The sequence below is a fragment of the Cottoperca gobio genome, chromosome 10 (assembly GCF_900634415.1).
Source record: "Cottoperca gobio chromosome 10, fCotGob3.1, whole genome shotgun sequence".
In the NCBI taxonomy this organism is placed as follows: domain Eukaryota; kingdom Metazoa; phylum Chordata; class Actinopteri; order Perciformes; family Bovichtidae; genus Cottoperca; species Cottoperca gobio.
The window spans coordinates 6819840-6841613 of NC_041364.1; the positions used below are offsets into that span (position 1 = coordinate 6819840).

The window sequence follows — 21774 nt, forward strand, 5'->3', positions numbered from 1 at the left end:
TAGATAGAGAGTAAAGCCACTTTTTAAAGCCAACTTACCACATGATGCACTATTTTTAAATGTATTTCACTGCCTTCGATGTGCTCAAATTTATCATTCTACCATAAGCGCCTCAACTACTTCATCATGAATGTTTTCCAGCCATGTATTACACGTGTCTTTACTGAGTGCATTGCATATATTTGCAGGAACATAAACACAGAACTGTTTGATTGAACCCTTCTGAACAAACAAAAAGGAAGCTCCTTTTGCACGTTGTGCTACAATGAAGCAGCAAACACAGTTATCTTCTGTGTCTATACGTGGCTGAAGATACAAGTGTTTATGTGTGATTAAATTGTGCAAAGAAAAACTGTTTTTGTGAATGAACCAGACCCTGTAGGCACCGTGTGAATGTCGTCTGACAGACAACATGTATCCTTTTCTTTATTTATAATAAGAAAATCACTGTTATGATAAAAATTAAAATCGACCTGATCGCTGTATCTTTCTCGTGTTGCACTTTTAATAGTCTACACAGAAAGTAGAAGGAAATATAAGAATTTATTTTACATCTTTGTAAGAAATCCAGAAGAGGACACAAAGGAAGCCGGAAGAGTCGACCCGGATGGACTTCCTGTGTGGCCCCCGTGTCCAGCTCTGTTGGTACACTGAGCGTACTGTGGGCTCGAGTAGAAAAATACAACCAATCCCATGACTCGGTTGAGATTGGCTCTCTGAAGGGACTTCTAGCTGAATCCAATGAGTAAAAAACAACAACAGATGAGTCTGTCACCATAGAGACACATCCATCTCTTGATCACCATAGAGATGCAGACAATTATTTGCAATGACACAAACCTGCCTATATTTCTCTCTGCCACCTACACAGACCACCCCCTCCCGATCTGACATCTGCGGTGAATAATTTGCGCTCTTGTCTTTGCAGGTGGAGTCCAGAGTCTCCATTAGTCGTGTCCTCCGTGTACCTGTGTGGCCTGTCGTCTCTTCTGCGTCCCAGAAGCGCCGCTGGCAGAATTTAAGTGCTCTTGATGCTCTGGAAGCCGCAGAAGTTCCAACGTTTCTCCAGACTGGCTCCGACACCGGACAGCTGCTGACTGAAGGTGCAGGGCAGCCGAGAAAGAAGAGCCTCCACCTCACTGGTGTTAATCTGCAGAAAGACAGAGCGTTAGATGCCACACAGACAAAATCACCAACACATCCTGACACCTCTGCTCTTCATTTTCATAAAGCTCACACTCAGTTCTAACATCTTCCCTTAAACCAGATGAAAAGGGCAAGCATCAAGACGATAACATGAGCTACATGACAGGATTTACTCTGTCGTCTCGACACCAACAAAAACTAGCTTGTTCGAGCCCCGTGCTGATGTCGGGACGCATTAAGGGCCATCATGGAGATCGGACTGGTGTATCATTCCAGACAATGGAGCTGTGAGAGTGTGGAGCTGGTAGATAAGCACATTGGGCTTGTTGTTGGGGGGTGCAGCCAGTGGTATTGACAAAACTCTGCGGGCTGCGTGATGTGCAGAGTCAGTGTTGGAACAACAGATACACAGAGATCATGCAGCACAATCACATGTAAAGCATGCCAAACATACACATACACGTTTAAAGCAATAGTTTGACATTTTTGGAAATACACTTCTTTTACTTTCAAATTTTTTTTTATTAAACCATGTTAACAAATATACATGCAATGATATCGCTTTTTTTTTCTCTTGAACATATGTTTGCAAAATAACCGTAAAAACAATTAAACCCCCCCTACACAGCACACCCCTACAGCTCCCATTGTATTCCTTGTATATTATCTGGTTATCCAATACTTAGAAAAATGCCACGCCCCCTTCCCTTTTAGATCTGCAAAAGGGGTTTCTTGCCAGTGTGTTGTAGTCCCGCAAGAAACGATTACTAGTTATTTAAAGAAGGATTTGGCAAGACACACAGGGAAATTCTGAAAATGTATAATAATATATTAGTTTTTCTTCTTGCAGAGAGTTAGATGAGAAGATGGAACATAAATACGAAGCATTAAGACTGGAAACAGCTAGCCTGGTTCTGTCTAAAAATAGAAACAACCTGATTATAATCACCTTTAAAGCTCATTTATTAAGACATATCTAATTTGTTTAAACTGTACTAAAACTGAAGGCTTAAAAATGATAACTAGTAGATTCATGCAGATATGCAAGCGGTAATAGTCTTCCGTCTCCGCAATAAGCATGTTTCCCAAATTATTGAACTATTCTTGAAGATCGCCATGTTCTGGTCCTTGTATACCTATCTGCCAATGATGTTTATAATAATAAGATAAGTATGTAAAATATATATAAAGGATCTATGACGCTAGTAACGACCAGCAATTTCATACAAATACAGACACATGACTGCAGCAAGGTGACACATTGCGCCTCTGAAACAAGATTTTCACCTGCCGTCAAGTCATTTAGCATAAAACATAAAACCACCAACATTTATTGTTACAGCTTTTCAAATGGATTTGCTGATTTCCTCGGATCAGATCCAACACAATGACACTGAATGTCATGAATAATACTTGGTTGGACGAGTTCCTGGTGAGAAACCGATGGCCTTTGTTAGTAAATCAAGATAAAACACTTTAACAACATTTTATCAACTAGATGTTCTTCACATAAAAGGTGCTAGTCAGATGCAGCGAGAATTTGCGGCAGGACATAATGAGAGCACGTTTTGGAAGAATGGTTTTAAAAAGAGATGGTTATGGCAAAGCTCAGCTCAGTTATAAACCAGGAATCAGCTCCAACATGTTTCCTTGTTCACAGGAATCAGGCTGACTAAAAGCCTAAACTGGCAGAGGCAGGCAGCAGCGGGCGGACGCAGAACATGAATATATTCATCAATAAATTGTGCAAGTGGGGAAGTGTGGTAAAATTATAAAGTGATAACGGCAACAGGACAGACGCAATGAGGCACTAACAGAGCAAAGAAAAACTTATATTGTGGTTTCGCGCTTTTAACCCTCTGAGACTCGCGGGATCGATGGTGGCCCCGGAGGACTTTACTGCTGTAGCAAGCTCAGCTGGAGTGGAGATTACATTGGCACCAACCATGTCATGCTAGCATGTCATGTGATATTGTTTGCCTATTGTAAAAATAGGTGTATTTGACTACTCCAGCATGCTGGGGTCAGGTATGACTTGAGAGTTGACACTTGTGGATCCAACGAGCTTAATTGTATTCATGTGTGATGATGTTTGACCCCCATTGTAGTCATTGAGACCATAATTTGAAATTTGACCTCACTGAAAGAAAATGACTTGTTGTGACCTCGAGTTTAATGACAGCCTCATGAAACTTTAGAACAGGAGCATCCAGAGGTCGTCTTCGCTCTGCTAGGTATGTTCACAATAAGGGGGTTTCTGGGCAGTTTCCAGAACAGATGTACTCGCCATCCAATTACTGGAAAATGCAATTGTTCCAGAAATCTCCAAATGTCAAAGTCTTTGATATTGAAACACAGCATGGATCTTTCTATGGTTTTCCTCATGGTCGGGGTCTTTTAACCCTTTGGAGTCCGGGGCTAATTTGGCTGTTTTCGCATACTTTTGATTATGCCTTACTAAACCCCATTAAGAAATGTCAATGTTTGGTATCTTGTTTTTCAGCAGCAACCTCATCTATATAACCTGATAGTTATTTTTCATACTATATGAACATATTGGACCCAAAACCACACAAAAAACGTAAAAACTGATTTTGAAAATGATATTATTTTTACTAGTGGGTAACACAAACATGCACAACGAAACATTTTGAAAGCTGGAAATATATACATGGGATGTCACTATGATAATGTAAAAGTGTGATTGAGGTAGCATGAACCTAAATACAAATTTTATGAACAAATAGCAGGTGTATCCAGAGGTAGAGACAAAAAAAATCAACTTTGCAACTTATTTATGTTATGGAATGAAATCCAGAGGAAATACAACAGGAGGTTAATGACATCTCAAAACTGCATTGGGCCACATTGCATGACTTTCTTCATAAACTAGAGGATGTGTAATAGGTTTGGATAAATGTTCAAGCTTTATTCCACACTGCACAGCTAATCTGTGCTTTGTTTACACACTGTACACCCCTGGTAAGTACAGGTATATGAGTTTGAAGCAGTGTACCTTTAAATTAATGTCTGTTCACCAACCTTTGCTGAGATAAATAAAGGCTACAAAAAAACCTCAGAGTAACTGATGGGTCTTGCCTGCACTTCAGGCATGTTTGCATGCCAGGAGACTAAAATGGCACAGCAGGGCCCTGGCATACAGCAGGCCCATATGTCAGCCCTGCAGGGAAATTTAATCTGTGTCACCATGTCTGGGATATGAACGTGTGTGTGTGTGTGCGTGTGCGTGTGTGTGTGGTACCTTGGTGTCCAAACGCTGCAGGTAGGAGCAGATGTACTCGATGCTGGCTCCAAACGGGTGGACGTGTAAGAAGGTTGAAATGATCCCTGAGGTAGAACAAATAAGTCAAGCAGACATGTTAATTAAACTGTCAAAATGCAAAGACATACCTAGTCACAAAACTCCAGTCAGTTTCTGTCGCCTGCCAAACATGACTTTAAAATCACAGCAAAAATACTCAGTTTGTATTATTCTTCCTCCTCTTGCCTGACTGATTAACAAGCAAGGATGCATGGAGTCGCTTTTGTCAGACTCCCAACACTGTTAAGAGCCTCTTGTAAATTGTGCCGTTATCTCTCATCAAAGCCGTGTGATACTTAAACTCTCTACAAACTCAAACAAACCATCTGCTCTCGACTCTCTGATGATGACCAGGGGAGAGATAATCCTCCACCTCAGCTCGTCGTTGGAGCACCTTGAGGCTGACTGGAAGACCCCAAAGCGTCAGCTGACATTTGGGTTCTGGGTCTCCAGATGATCTGACCTCAATGTGTGTGTCTTAATGTATGCAGACAAAATATGCAAGCTAGGAGAGTGAGGTTAAAGTTCAGACTTTCTATACAGAGCAACAAGAGGAACTGTTGTGGCAATTGATGCAAACATACACATTAAACATGCCGGGTCGTAGCAACCATTACAGAAACATAATGGTCATGTCCTCGATAGTATTTCTGATTTTATAATTTAAATATTTTCAGGCAAACTACATCTCCTATCTGGTAGTGTATAGAAGGATTTAATAAGGGACATTTAGTCCATATTTCAAGAAGATAGAAATATAGGGTTCCCTAGACATTAGCCGGACATATTTTCTGACCAAATTAGTTTGCAAACATGTTCACAACAGACTTCATTAGACTCCAACTGGCCTGAAACACGCTCCTAACCACCTCCCAAAGTAATCCTAGCACCTAACCCTGACGCCCCTTTACTGCCACTTCCTGTCGTTGCACAGGGATAATCTTGACACCATTGCATTCACAATGACTGAAAATGGGGGGGGGCAGGACTTGGTTTCAAGTGTCTACGACAAGTTCTTAACCCAACCCTAACCCTATTGTGCAGCTTTAAGCTACGTGCTAACATCAGTAGGCTAACATGCTAATGATTAGCAGATAATGTTTACAATGCTAATAGTTTAGCATGTTAAAATGCTCATTTTTGCTAATTGAAGTACAGCTAGGGCTGATGGAAGTCTTACTAGTTTGGTAGGCACTTTGTTTTAAAAGAAAGTATTCGTCAAAGTGAAAATTGTGACCTGATGAAGATGCGATAAAAGATTCTGTGAATCACCAAAAGCTGTTGTTAGGATTAACTCTCTGGGCACCATGAATATCTACATCACACTCCAGGAGATGTACCACCGACTGCTTGACATCCCCAGAGCTAAGCTAAACACTGCTGATTGCACTTGGAATAAATTATAATAAAACGGCAAAGGCTCTCTTTAGCACCTGCCACAGTTAAAACTCTCAAACTGGGTGAATACAAAATGAAAACGATCCGTCAGGATGTTCAACGCTTTACTCCTACAACTGAGCGTAATGCAAGTCTCTCAGCTTCAGTCTGCAAAACTCTCGAGCCAACCATAATATTCGTGTGTCGTTATAGGTTTGTAATGTTTAAATACATGTCTGTGCATGCAGCTTTAATGTATTTAAGGTTTCATATAACGTATGCTTCATTATTAAACCAAATTGTGGAGGTTTAACACAGTTTTATTGTAGTGATGCCATAAAGATACAGTAAGGCAACGTACCGACTAGCAGCGCATCCCTCTCTGAGTGTACAGGACTGAGTCGATTCTTCTCCGGAAGACCTTCCTTGTCCTGAATGCAGGACACCATTGATGATGCTGTTACATCCTAAAGAAAGACATATCACAAAACACTGCTGAACACAACACAGACACATCGAAACAGGGCACTGGGTTGTAACAGCCTCACAGTTGAGGGTACACTGTAAGTAAGTGCAAAAATAGAAAATAAAACACAAACTAATCTGCATACAATGCAGGACAAGACAATGAGCACAAGATGAAGGAGCACCAGAATGAAGCCAGCAAGTAAAGTTCTGACAAAAGGCCAAACAAAACAAAAAGAGAGGAAGTGCTAACGATGCCGTTAATGATCAAGCTGTTGATCACTGTGAGTCTGTGATTTACAGATGTGAGCATAGAAGAGCACGTGTGTGTGAGCGTCAGAAAAGCACATGTATGTGCATCTTATATGAATTAAGTTTCTAAAAAGAGAATTATGCAGAGTCTTAGAAGAACGCAGTGACCTTGTCTTCAAGTTCTTGTCAAATGTGAGAATACAAGTGTGTATCTGAGAGTGCAGGTTGACTATATGTACAGTGTATGTTCGACTTTTGATTTCCTAACCCAGTTGTGTCTGGGTCATTTAGTCAGTGACAAGTAGAGTCCATGTGAAGATTGGCCTGTAATGATGCCATGTCAGTGGGGGGGGTGGGGGGGTGCAGAGGGGGCGAAATAAGTCAAAAATAAAAATAAAAGTAGTAAAAGCTCAAGGTTTTCCCCACTTACACTGACTTGATTAGCACTCTGCTCGTTCTCTCTGTCATCTTGGTTCAACGTCTCCAGCTAGAGTCAATTAGAAAAATGAGAGGAAACGTCAATGAGAAACAAGTCACCCACTAATGCAATCAGACACACCAAGAAACTCACTCTTCATCCCTCTCTGACTCTCTCTCTCTCATCTCTCTCACACACACACACACACACAAGGCCTAGTTTCAGAGGGACTTTGTCAGATTAACTTTTAGAGACAAAGTCAAGTAAAGAAAAGTCACTGGTTTATACTAAACATCAGAGAATAGAAAACCTAGAGTAATTGGTCCTCTGCTTTGTAAGTGCTTTATTGAATCAAAATTGCATCAGCAGCAGAGAACACACAAGCACTCAAAGAATACCATATAAATACATTTGACTAGAAACATGTTGTTTAAGATGACACAATGACAAACTGTTTAAAATGATAAAGTAGCTTCTCTTTCATGGCTGAAGGAGCTGATAACTGTGCTGACAGGTGTATGATGAAAGATGAAGTCTAGAGAGTGGGTTTAGGAGACTATGGGACAGATATGGTAATTGCAATATTAAGCAGATACTCCGTATTAGGAAATAATGCAGCGCTGACAACGACAATCCAGGGTCAATGCACACGGTGAATGAATATGTAATCTACCATCCAATGTAAACAAAGCTGAACTGTCACACTGTGTAAGAGCAGCTGGTGTCTTGTTCAATGTATGTCTTAGCATATGCATGTCTCCTACTATATGCTAAGAGGAAACTGTTAGTTTGTGCTTGTTGAACAAAATGATCCTCCACCAGATGATGGAGTAATATACACTTATTTAAATCCACTAATGCAAATAAATCTCATTTTGCCCTAGCATTACTCCTCCTTATATCTTATATTCATGCTGGTCCAACAGTCTTTTTTTTCCCCAACAGGGACTGATATTTATAATAGGGAGAATGTTCCTGCTCTACATGATGAGAAAGGTCAAGTCATAGTGAAGCTATCTCAATCCAGCTCTGAGAGAGAACGTAAGTATCCATTTCATGTGATTAATTGTGACAGAGATGAACAGAGCAGGATATATTAATCATTTATTTATTGGCCACTAGGGGGCAGTAGAAACAAGATGTGTACACAACTTTGACATATCACCGTTTAAGTTTGACTTCCAGCAGTTATGGAGAAACATCAAGTTATTTAAAGACATGTTTGTGTTTACCTGATGAAAGTAATATTGTTATTCTTCTTTAAGCTCTGCCAACTCCTGAGGGAATTATCTGTCTTTGTTGCTGCTAAATGCTCCACTATGTTCACCAAGTTGTTATTTGTGTCCGTCTCTGTTTGGTGCTGAGCAGACAGTGTATTGTTGGTTTTTCGAGCTGTGGCCAAAAACAACACTATGAGAGCGGTGAGAGTGAAGCAAAACAGTGAAGTGGCAGGTCAGACCGCTAAACAATGAGCTGAAACTCACCATAAAGCCGAGAGGAGCTGCAGATTCAGGTGCTAATTCTCTGAAAATTCATTACTATAAGCTTTCACATTGGAACATTGTGATTATACAAATATCAAGCATAGCCTCTTTAATTTGTCTGATGGACAAAATATACAATAGAAGTCATAACATTTACCAAAGAGCTCAGACGGATCAATAGGATGCAAACACCATTTACCTTCTTAGTGTCACATGTAAGGGGATAGTAAGAGTGTCTGTTGTGGCCACACTCATTGGGCTGGTGCTGTGTGTAGGAGCTTATCTGAGTGTTTTGGTTGTGTTGGAGGCTGAGGCAGTGCAGCATGGTCGGAGTGGGGTGTGTGTGTGTGTGTGTGTGTGTGTGTGTGTGTGTGTGTGTTGTACATGTGTAGTCCAGGTTCTCTTACTTGCTGGGGAAACGAGAGGTAGGGGAGCGTGATGAAGCTGCGACTTGACAATCTCCAGCTGAAGAACAACATATTCCACTGGTCTCTGCTGACCGACACTGCACATGTTTCTACTTGTCAGTCTCTCGCTGACAAAGGGCTCATGAAAATTTGAAATGCTACTGCTTTTTCCAAACCTTGCCAGCTGAGACATGTTCACTTCTCCTATACACCTCTCACTCTCAGGTTTTTCCAACCTCCAATACCTTTGTCTTCAATATATAATCATTTAAATAGATACATAAATAAAATCAGAGCGTATAAATATGCAATATTAAAAAGTTATAATTAATTATCTATGGCTTAAGAAAAGATAGTGCCACTTTGTTCGCAGCTACATGCAACTGACATTTGTTACAGCTACTGGCAGGGCTCACAGAGGTCAGTCAAACACGGGTACAACATGTGACCACATCTAAACGTTTAGCACCCAGCGCGCCATGTCAGGGCAGGATAATAGGGGGAAAACACCTAAAGACACACACAGACATGTAACTAGCACTTTATTTTACAGGTCATGGTCATGTACTGGCTCTAAAGCCATGGCAAACGAGAGAGAGAGATGCAGGTTGAGGGCAAATACATAATTATTTATAATTTAACAAACAGCATGCTGTTAACATAAAATAAACAAAGAATAAATGAGGTGATGATTATAGGCAGTTGTGAGGGTCCGTGTACGGATGAATGAGATGTGTGGTGCTGATGTTGCGTTGCAGAAATTAAACAAAGATGCGAGGGAGAGAAAGATCTCCTCCCTGACTGAGGGAGGGAGGGATGTACAGCAGGGAGCACCAGGACCAGGTGGAAGAAGTCCAGCCTGCAGCTACCTGCTGCATTACAGGGATAGAACCAATAGAAAAAGGTAAACGAGCCAGGGGACCGTCACACTATGTACGTACATATGGTACTAACTATTGGGAAAATATTCCTTAAAACAAAACATTTATTCTTCATTTAATATGGGAACTTCTCAAAATGCAGTATGTTGGTTAGACTAATGCCTCATTCTTTAATGTTCAGCAGCTGAGTACCAAAATAAAAAGCTCCGACATGTCGTCCCCTGTCCCCCCCCTTTCTTTTATCTTCGGATGTACTATCCAATTAGGGATAAAATAATAATATTAATAATAAATAGGGTTCATTAAAATAAAGCAATAAAGCAAAGAAAAAGAGAGGAACACAGCAGTGGGTGGAAGGCACTTGATAATCTATGAAAATGATAGATTAGCCTCTTTTCATCAGGTTTACACTGGAGGGGGGAGCCGGGATAATCCAAAGTAGAAGGACAATGGTGGCCACAACAAGCGCCACGAACCCATCTCTCAAACAACAACACTAGAAAATAAAACAAGACGTGACAGATGGTCTGTCTGCAGACATATCCTGAATATGAGCCGAGTAAAGGAGAGCCAAGTGGTCGGCTTCCCTGCTCCTTTGTTGGGCATTGTAGCACCTTATTGTGCATAGATCCGTCTCAGCGAGGACAGCGAGGTCTGTCGGAGGGCAGGGCACATGGAGAAGAGAAAAGCTCATTCTCGATCAGCTGAGCGACCTTCCATCAGCTCACAAAAAAACCCCCAACATAAGTAGCTCTGTGGATCAAAAAGATGATCTTAGAGCAGACAGCAAGCCACGGGAGTCATCAGGCACCACTCGACAGTGCCATTTTAGTATTATAATTATCCAATTACATAGCTGATTGAACTTGAAGCTCAATCTCATGTCCTTTCTGTTCCCATGCTGAGACAAAACAGGAGAGATATTCAGACACAAGAGGTATTGGAGCACACTTGAAGAATACGACCTTTGTTGTATGTCAATAGGTAACCTGCAATAAAACAGCATCTTTGTAGTGTTTTGAAAGATTTGCCTCTTACGGAGTAAAAAAGCAGTGAATTTCAGTATTTATTTTATTGCACAGTTCAGGATAGTTTGCTTCCTTCACAGCTTTTGTGTCTGCACTAAAATTCAAGGACAGTTCTTACACAGCAACAAACAGCTTCAAAGGCAACTGTACATTTGAGCTGATGTGTTTTATAACAGTGTTCTCCTGTCAGCCGATAAACAGCCGATAAACAGCCTCATTAGCGTTGTTCATCACTTGTGCCCCTCACTCAAGGGCACCTTGTCTGCGTTTCCCATTCAAGTATCCAAACTGGTCAGTTACCTTCTAAAAATCTTCTATTTCATGATGTAACGTCAACATTCAGCATTACAGGAATAGCAATGATCTTACCCGGGGGTGATTCTTCCCAAGATATGCAAACATTTTCGGCTTCAGAACTACATACTGTAAAAATAAATCTCATTTTCGGTGTAAAAGTTCATTCAAGGATTTAATGTGCCCTCAAACAACTTCCACCACACAGTGAACAGTTTCAGGCTGTATCTCGGTTTGAGTCAGACATTGGGAAAGAAACCTCAAAGTGCAAAATATAACCAGTTGAAGTTTCTCTTTAGAAACATTAAGACTTCTTAGATTAAGTGTGATTCCTTTTACCATTTCACATTAATTCATTATCCTTTTCATGACATCAAACTTCATTTTTTATATTATTTATAGACGGCATTTTGTCAACAATAGCTATTCATTGCATTAACTTTATGAAATAACCTCTCCTGTATAGTAGTTTTCACACACACACACACACACACACACACACACACACACACACACACACACACACGTAATGCAGCGTTACCGTTTGTAAGGCATGCTTTCTTATTTTAATTGTAGAAGACGTTCCGTGGTTTCAGAGTAGTGCAGGATAGTTTGTGTTGGTTTCAGTCACATTTCGGGTTGAAGTGTTTTGAATACGAAGATACAACGCTCCGTGTACTAATCTCCCCTTTCATCCAGCCGCTCCGCTGTTCTCCCCGTCTGCAGTGTTTTGTTATGCGCATGCACACTTGTAAAAAGCCAATTAGAAATCTAGTTACATGTACACATAGCAGAGAAATCAGCCTTCCCTGGGAGACATTTAGTTTAGGTTATCAGGTTTCCCTAATCCCTTTCCCGATTACAGTAACCACCAGTTTATTCGTTTATATGGCATTTAAGAAATGAGCTTACTGGAGAAAGCCTGCTGTAACCCGGTTGCTTTAGTGCATACAAACGCTTGATGCTAGCAGCTAATGCAAGACAAACTTTTCTTCTGCTCTCACGTTCACATTAAAAGCCTTCAACTGGCAAAATATCGAGTGGCAGCAGATTATTGACTAATTTCTTTTCTTCTTTAAAAAGTCAACCAGGACTTCCCTTTTGCAACCTTTGACATGCTTTTAATTTCAATGTCTTTGTCTGTTACTTTATATTGTAGCCTGAATCTTAAATCATTGTTACTTGGTCTTTTACGCTCTGCCTTTTAATCAATTTTCTATTTGTAAAGGGATGGTTTAATACAAAGTTCATTATCACTTTTCAGGGGAAACTTCCATCTTTAATCTAGCGAGCTGGTTGATTCATGAACAAATCACTTAAGATGCACCGAAAATATTCACTAAAATGAAGCCAGTGTTGTGTTGAATAATTTCCCCAATATGTAATATTTGTCATGCACTGAAACTCATTCTGAAGTTATTCCTTTCTAACTAGACTACAAATGAGGCCTGTTACAAAAAAAGGTTAATTATTACCATTTACAGAAATACATGAACATGAACACAACGCGTGTGTGTGTGTGTGTGTGTGTGTGTGTGTGTGTGTGTGTGTGTGTGTTCTTCTGACCTGTGATTTGTGTGTAGTCTGCAGGTTGTGCAGTCCTGACTGGAGGTCATGAATTTGGTTCTTCAGCTGCTGTTTGTCTTCTGTACTCTTCTCAAGCTCTGCCTCTCGCTCCTTTACCTCGTCCCTCATTCTCAGCAGTTGCTAAACAGAAAGAGGAAGAAGGGTTAGCCGTTAATGTTTAGCCATGTTTCACCACCTTCGACAGGAGAATCAGTTCATCTGTCCCAACCTTAACTCCGGGTAATCAAAAGGTAAAATTCCTGTTGCGAAAAATGGAAAATAAGGACTCCCACATCAGCTTCTTCTTTAAATGCGATGCTGAATAATGCTTCAGTTACTGTGGTGCGTCAATTGAGGAGACTGAGATCCGGTCTGGAGACATTGAGAGATTCTGCTGGTTGGACCTGCACATAATGAGCTCTCCTGTATAACTGAGACCTCATTCATACCAAGTATCAAACATATGTTGTCTTGATAATGAATGATCCCATTACAGCGTAATAATTCTACATTATTATGTGCTGTGTTCTGTCTGCATTATGTTTTATTTTAGCTATCAATTTGCAGTACAGATAAGTAGACAGGTGTCTGGTAAAAATCTAGCTATCAACACGAAGCTGGTCCAGTGAAGAACCGGTACTGAAACAGTGAAGACAAAGCAAAGACAGTTTGTTTACAATATGCATTGCACAACTCGTACACTGTGGCAGATTCAAAGTGCTTTACATGTATTTAAAAGAATGAAGTCTCACAAAGTCTGAAGGCAATGTAAACTCGTCTCGTAAGGCAGGTTTCTTTTGAAATGGAGGTTTCTGTGTCACAGAAAACAACGATATTCAAGTGATAGCTTAAGCAGTATGAACTATTAACTGTAAATACTAATATGATTTGTTAACAGGTGACCCGAAATGTAAAATTGAACATATGTTATAAGTTTTGAAGTCAAGCCTGGTACTAACTTGTTCTGTATTTTGAAATCGTATCAGATAGAAGAAGATATTACACTTTGCATGTAAATCTAGCGGCACATATTGTAATTGGAATATAATTTAACCTTGAGATCTTGTTGATCGCCCTGCCTGAATATAAAGTAGGTGTGAATGTAATCTGTAAAGCAGGTATTTGTGAACTGCAAAACAGAAGCTGATATCTGATGTTGTCAACCCCGCCCAACTACTTATCCAATTTCCTATCATGATGCAGACAGAATGCAGATAACAACAAACGCTAAACAATTTCCTGATGTCAATATAAAAGGTCCATAAACTGATGTCACAATCCAGATGACATATTCAGATTAAAACAGATTCGGACAGACAGATAAGGATAAGCCTTTGGCATGAATTACAGTGACACCCGGTTGCCTCTGGGCTGCTGACGTCAGATCATAATGCAAACAAACATCTAATCAAATGATGTGTTTATATACTGTATTACAGAAACGTTTCCTTAATGCAGATAAAAAGTGTAAATTGAAGTGTGGCGTAAACCTGGTCGAAGGAGGTTAATACTCAAACACATTAATAGATGAGCGCCCAAAAGCAGGATTGACTAAAAACACTGCAGAACTGCTGCTAAATTTGTTTTACTTTAGATTTGGTGCTGAATAGATTATTGGAAAGCATCAGAGGCAAATCTCCAAATGATAAACAGAAGATTTTGGCTGCAGTGTGTGCAGCTCCCTGATGTGTAGGAACACGTATGTGGGAATGAGTAGCATTGGAAAAAACAACAGTCAACCAAAGGGAAATGTAATCTTAACATTTTTGGAAACATTTAGATGAAGTATGTGTGGAAAAAGGCTGTAGCAGACTTCAGGTTTCAAGGTGAACATCAATTCTCTCCTACAGGATAAATGCACCTCGATAGGAACGAGTAATATTCAGAAGCAAAGTTTTCTACTGAGGTTTTCATATGTGTGCTTGGGACACATTTCATAAAAAGCAAATAAAAACATAAAATGCACTTTGTCTAATGAAATGGCAGTGGAGAAAGGCTCCTCTGCCTTTAAAAACAATATTTTCTATGTCAGCTCTTCACTAAAGGAAAAGTAAATCCAAGCTGGGGCTATTTGACGACACAGCAGGTGATCAGAAAAGTGGATTTCCGCCTGAGGAAGTGTTTTCTTTTTACAAGTGGATTACTTAATGTTCCTGAGGGTAATCTTCTATTAAGTATAACCTGCAGCTGTGGTTCTCAATGCCGGTCCTCAGGACACAGAACACTGTACTTTTTCTTCATTTAGTCATTTATGTCTAAATGCCAAATTCTATTTGTTCAATCAAACAACACATCACACCCCGACCCCACCACAAACACATTGCCTGCAGCGACCAAACATTGGATTAGTGTCTGTAAAACAATTGTTACTATAAGTAAAAGCTGCAGATGTAGCCTTCAATGTGTACTTTTCCCCAAACTCTACAGTAAAGAAACTGAAAATGTTTGTTTTCCGATCAGGTGAGCCAATGTTGGAGTGTGAATGTAAATATATCATTTGCTGAAGCAGTGAAGCAGAATGTGTTTATCACACTGCATTGTGAAGATAAATAGAACAACAATTAACTGAACTAATTAGGCAACAATGAGGCATGGGCTATACTCTGTATGTTAGTCATGTGGGAGTTAGTGTATGAACTGTTGAAATGTATAAAATGCTAGCTAAAGAAAAGGAAAGAAAATCAAGCTTGCATTAACACTAGGGCATTATTAATTGTTTTGTCTCAAAAATACCCATCACAATAAGCCCATGCTAACATACTCAAATGTCTTGATTTGTCCAAATAATATATTAAAAAGGATATATAATGTACTTACATACTACACGTGACAAAGATAAGTTAACAAGGTTACACTTGTATCAGTCGACATCAAATGGACAAAAGCAGAAAATCCTCACATTGGAGAAACTGGAAACAGAAAATTAACAGCAACCGTTATCGCCCCCTGCGGAGGACGGAGCAACAAAGTTTCAGAACCTACATGACATGTTTTGGACATTGTGGGTTTAAACTCATCTTAAATCCTGATCCTTCTGAGAAATATAATTACACCATAAACAGCCTTAAAGCTCCGACACAGTCATTGTTCTCCCACACAGTTGTTTTCACTTAATCTACCTGATCAGAGCTCGACTTCTTAGGACTGTGTGGGTGAGTAGACAGTCGATAGTCGTCTCACTGTCTCGTTAGTTTGTTACATCTGTTCGGCCGGAACAATAAACGCCTTTATCATCCTAATTGCTACATGGCGTTTCGTGAACTCAAACATATTTCCCAGTTTACCTCAGCCCTACATCAACCGGAGCAGAGGTCTAATCAGACAGAGTGAAAACACCTGTGAGTGTAGGGCCTTTAAATACACCTGGAAGCAGCCAAGCCAGCAACACTGAGGGGGCATCCTAATGTGAATAGTTGCATTGCCCATGAAATCTTTGATATGCAATTTGACAAACATTGCCTGCAAAGTGAACTTTTTCTTCCGCCTCTTGAAATATTTCAGGTTAATCTAATATAAACTTTATCCTTCATAAATACTGTATATCCTTCACGCTGCAGGACAGGAAGCTTCACATGGTAATTTGTTCTTAATGGGAACTGCTTTAATACTAGTTTTACAGAGAACTGACGACAACAACGTAGATAAACCCTGACTTTCCTGAAAACAGATTGCTTCAGCTTGTTTCTGTACAATCAGGTAATCTTACAAAGTCATAGCCCTTAAGATGACCTGCAATGTCTCCGAGCCGTGAAGTACAGTCTGATTTGATCCTTGATTCCCTGATTACTATCAGCTATGATAAGCCAAAGTTGCTATTTATACAAAAAAAAGTCTATGAGTTTGCAATATCCTGTACAGGACAAGAGTGCCAAGATGGAAACTGCTTTAACAGCAATAAAGATTCAACTATGCTGATTGGAACGACACAGAAGTCATGACCTTTCAAGGTACCTCCTGCATGACTGAAATGGGGCTTTTGCAACTTGTTTTTGAAACAAGAGCGATGGTCGAGTGAGAAAATTCTCAAAAGAGAAAATGCTACACGAGAAACAAATGGAGGAAAAAAAAGACTCAAACGCAATACTAGATATTACCTTCTGCATGCCTTGCAGAGCCTGCTGCAGGAAGCTGAGCTGCTGAGAGTGTGTGTTGTCCTCCTCGCTGATGATCGGTTGGTTCTTGCCTTGTTCCTGTTTGAGCAGCTCCACCTCGTTCCTGTAGGCGTCCAATTGGCAACGCAGAGAGTCGTTCTGCTCCTTTAAGGCTTCTGCTTGGGAAACACCTACAGAGTCATACGTGACACAAACACACACAACGACACATTATTAGATTGACAATCAAAGAATTTAAATTCTGTCTAGTTTCTGTGTAAATTCTGTTGTTTTAAAGAAAGCCAATTAATCTTTCTTGATTCTGTAACTGTTTCTTGTCTAGTTATATTTGAAAACTCTAGTAAATTAACAGAAAAAATATACCGGTACCTGAATTTTGTCAAATGTGAGATTTGTTTTCACAAATAGTCCACTGGAAACATCTAAGTTGAAGCACCTGTCAACCTAACATATAACATACATATCCACCAGCTGTATGCTATATATAACATATCTATCATGTCTTTTTTTTTTACTTCATACAGAAGGATTAAATATTCCATGATTCTTTTCAAAATGCTGCCGCAAAACGTATTCTGTTTAATCTCAATAACAGGAAAAGTGAAGCGAAACACTCCAGAGACTTTTTGACAAAGAGTCACTCTCCTCTTTTTACACTTTTGAACCAAATGCAGAGTATGAGAGCGTTTAGGAAATTGTCTTCCCATGCAGGCACTCAAATACGACAATATAATATAATATCCTACAATAGGAACAAAGTTGTCTCATACAATGTGTACGGAACATTTGATTTATTTCATGGTTAAGATTATGTATCTAATGGTCAGGGTTAAATTAGAATATAAAAAAAAAAATTAGCAAAAATAAGTCCAGTTGTATAGAAGTCTATGAGAAAATGACTCGACTTCTCACTTGATTTATTACCTTAGTAAACATTTTCTTGATGAGTTTATGGTCTTAATCACTACTTTTAAGTCTTATTAATGCAGCTTGATGTTTATTTTGTAAACTATGTTCCCATTTAGATTAGGATAGACTATAAAGCAGCGTATGCTTTAGGTCGTATATAGTCTATGGTGCTAAAAGAACTAGCTTGTTCGATGTGTAGTCCGTCAAGTCGACGTTGGAGGTCTTTGTACCTGATCTATACAGCCACAGTCGAAGATGGGGGGAAAAGTCGGCCAGCAAGGAGAGAGGGCCAACGTGATATAATTTATACATGGGGATAAGTGAGGTTTCTGAAGCTGTTTGACGGTCCCACAAGAAGTTCTGATGGAGTATACTGGTGCCTCGAAGCTTTTGTCTGGAGCTACAGTTAAAATCCACACTTTTACTTCAGCCAGAGTCTGAGCTTTTCATCTGCTGCTTGAATCAAATCAACTGCCTGGTGACAACACAGTCTTTCCCATAATCTATTTATCCATATGGGGTAGCTTTAAAGCTTTACGGTGTCCTGATGTCCATATAAAGCACACAAACTACACTTATTTTAGGTTTTATCTTCATTCTTTTATTCAAAAGTCAAACTTCCTTTTTGTTCTTCCATAGTTCAGTAGGTTTTTTCGTTAATGCCAACGGCAGCATCCGTAACGTCTGTACCATGATTTATATTAAGGGTTTTGTACTTCTCTTTGCAAATTCATTTTTATTTTCTGTTTTCACACAGCTCTTAACTCAGCAGGCCACTTGTGGATTTGCCAGGGTGTGAATCCAAATCAGCGAAGATGCAGTTTTAATTAATTAACAAAAATATGAATATTTCATGAACCGTAGGTTGTTTTATTTTGAGGGTGTGAATAAGGCTCATGCTTTCCAGCATTGCAATACACTAAAGTGTAAACTATACAGTTCCATTCCTTCAGATGGTGTATCGAGGAACATCATTCACATTCCTTGCTATTATTCAAATTATGGTCAATGTGAGCCTGCTGTTGCAATAACTGTCAGTCAAATCAGAAAGACACCCAATAATAAGAGGTCTACGATCATTCTGGTCTTCCAATCCTCGTCCTGTAAGGAGGTCCACCGGTCGGTCTGTTGACCACAGCTCGCTGGCTAAACTGGCTAGGTCAGCCAGTGCTGACGCTGGTGTCAAACCCGTCATAAACAATCTTGCAGTCGGGCTATTCACCATCCGCTTGCTCAACAACAAAGGCCCTCTACTTCATGATATACTGGATTATCGTCAATTAGATTTACTATGTCTAACTGAGATGTGGCAACAACCTAATGACTTTTCTCAACTTAATCAATCTACCCCCCCTGGATTTGTTTACACCAGCAAATCCCGTCTCTCTGGCAGAGGAGGTGGTCTCGCGATACTCTACAACGAGAAGTGGAAAGTGTCAACACTAACCATTCCTGTGAGTCTTTTGAGTCCATTGCCCTGCAAATCAATGGTCAAATTCTGACAATTCTGGCCACTGTTTATCGTCTACCCAAGCCCAATAAGGACTTTATAAATGAACTCTCTGCTTTTTTTACTTCCTTATCTTCTCTCTCCCCTAACCTTGTAGTACTGGGTGATTTTAATATTGACATGGACAATATCAACAATAATCTCATAAAGGACTTTACATCATGCCTAGCCAGTTTCGGATTACAGCAATATATTGACTTTCCCCACACACTCCAAAGGTCATATACTTGTTCTGATCTGCTGTTCTGGTGTAACTCCTCTGAAATGTTCTGCATTTGACTTGCCTATCCGACCACAAGTTTGTGACCTTCAATGTCAACTTAGCAATACCCAAAGCTAATGTGTCACGATCCATCTCATTCCATAATATCAAGAATATCAATACATCAGCACTTTCAAATGGAATAAATAACCTACCTAGCAAAGACTGCCTATTCACCACCGATGAGCTAGTCTCCCATTACAACGATGGACTCCATAAACTTTTAAACATACATGCACCTCTGAAAACCCAGATTTGTCTCTTTCACCCGCTCTGCCCCCTGGTTTACACCTGAGCTGCGCCAGCTCAAAGCTAAAGGTCGTCGTCTTGAACGCCTGTCTGCTATACATGTATAACACCCACATACTTCAATATAAGGATGCTCTTTCCTCAGCTAAATCATTATACTATGCCAACTTAATTAGGTCAGGTGAAGGTAACACTAGAACACTATTATCTACAGTCAACAGCATTCTGAAACCACTGGACTCTCTTACACCCCACCTGTATTCAACTACTCAATGTAACACCTTCATAACCTTTTTTAATGCCAAAATCATAAATATTCACCAGCAACTGGCCTCCTCTAACTTTACATCACTTCACTCAACTCTATATGCTCCCCTCGCTTCTCCACTATCGAGCTTCGAACTTCCCACTGTCACATATCTAATCTCATCCGTAAATCCAAATCATCCACCTGTCAGCTTGACCCCCTCCTACCCACCTAGTTAAAGCATAAACAAATAAAAATTCTGTTTGTTGAGAAATACTTAAAGGAATGTATTTGTATTCTTCTGAAGCTATGTGTGGAAACATGAATAAATTACCAGTTTATGATCATATAAAGATGGATATGGAGACCCAGCTTGTGTGCAAATGTGTGTTTTCTCCCAGCAGTATTCAGTAAGGCAGACATGGGGTGAGGACAGTATTGATTATGAAGTCTTATTAACTTGCTGCTCAAGGAAAGCCAACAGTTTGGTGTTTGCTCTGAATGTTATCAACACTAACAAACATGCACACACATAACGTACACACAATCTGTGTGCGGTGACAGAAGACCCTGAGCCATAATTTAAGATATGAGATTTGGTGTTCAGCTTCGTTGTGCTCATGTGTCTCTGTGCACATTGTTTACTGTACACCCAGCTACATACTTGATCAAATTCCACAAAGTACGCCCCCAATATGACATATTTTCATTAGAGGAAGCTTCAGCGATGCTAGCCTTATTCCCTGTTTAATTTCACAGGTTCTTTTGTTGGTCGCGTATCAGATTTATCGGTGCAGAGATTCACTGCAGTAATAATAACAAAGCATCTCCCGATATGAAGCCTGAAGGGCGCGACTTTCCTTCAGAAAAGAGATTTAAAAAGATTAGCTCTATTTCCTGTTATGCACAGTTTCCTTTATCTGTTATTGTGTTGCATGTTTCTAATATCAGATTACAGATGTTTTATAGAGGTAATGCAGGACCGGTTCCCTCTCTCTGTGTTTGTGATTTAGGATTCAGTGATTTGTGGAGTATCAGTTGTTATGCAATTGTTTTTGTGCAACCAATTTGATTGACCCCACTTTGTCTACTATGCTTAGTGATTTCCAACATTTCTGTCATGAACACATTGCAAGAGACTCATACTGTGCTGCAGAGAGCAGAGAACCAATGATGGGGAACATTCACCTCTACCTCTAAGGCCATAGCATCCTGTGTGACCACAGCAAAACACACTTGAAATGAAGCTGAGGCTGATTAAATGTTCCAAATTCATTCAGTGGTGTAAACAAGATGTTGCCATCAAACCAGAAACAGTTTATTTAAAACTAAAGTTCTTTCCAAATCAATTACAATACTGATTCTTCGAAATGTGTTTTGAGTATATATTTCTTTCACACATTAAAAACATGCAGACTAAAATTATACGCAATCAAGTAACACAAGGAGCTACAGAAGAAACATGGTAAACGGTATTGCGAGGACGAGTGTTGGAAAGTAACTAAGTACATTTAGACAAATACTGTACCTAATTAAAATGTTTGAGGTACTTTTCTGCAACTTTATACTTCTACTTCCACTACATTTTAAAGGGAAATGTTGTATTTTTTACACCACCACATTTAGTTACTCACAACAGCTTTAGTTACTAGTTTGAAGCTTCAGATTACTAATACAAAATATAATCAACAATGAGATTATGATGCAATATTATGGATTAAGATAACACTTTCACAAGCTACCCTACAGATAAAATAGTTCAAATGAACTCCACTTTTACCAGCTGCAACATAAAGTGAAGTATGATGATGCATCATTAAAGTGCTTGGAGCTTGTTTTGTGAGG

General features: G+C 39.6%; 1 protein-coding gene across 6 annotated transcripts in view; it reads right to left on the reverse strand.

Moving 5' to 3' along the window:
• Window positions 1-383: 383 nt before the first annotated feature.
• The window catches only part of LOC115014455 (ecto-NOX disulfide-thiol exchanger 2-like), a 152988-nt gene continuing 131597 nt past the window's right edge, over window positions 384-21774 (reverse strand). For 3 of the 6 annotated variants that reach the window (XM_029441310.1, XM_029441309.1, XM_029441306.1), the window contains 6 exons: window positions 16735-16922; window positions 12641-12781; window positions 6993-7049; window positions 6207-6312; window positions 4409-4494; window positions 384-1150 (listed from right to left, as the gene is read on the reverse strand). In XM_029441310.1, the coding sequence (XP_029297170.1) occupies window positions 1019-1150; window positions 4409-4494; window positions 6207-6312; window positions 6993-7049; window positions 12641-12781; window positions 16735-16922 (710 nt within the window). In that variant the 3' untranslated portion in view covers window positions 384-1018. The remainder of the gene's footprint in view (window positions 1151-4408; window positions 4495-6206; window positions 6313-6992; window positions 7050-12640; window positions 12782-16734; window positions 16923-21774) is intronic. The other 3 variants (XR_003832909.1, XR_003832908.1, XM_029441308.1) reach the window with 3 other exon arrangements.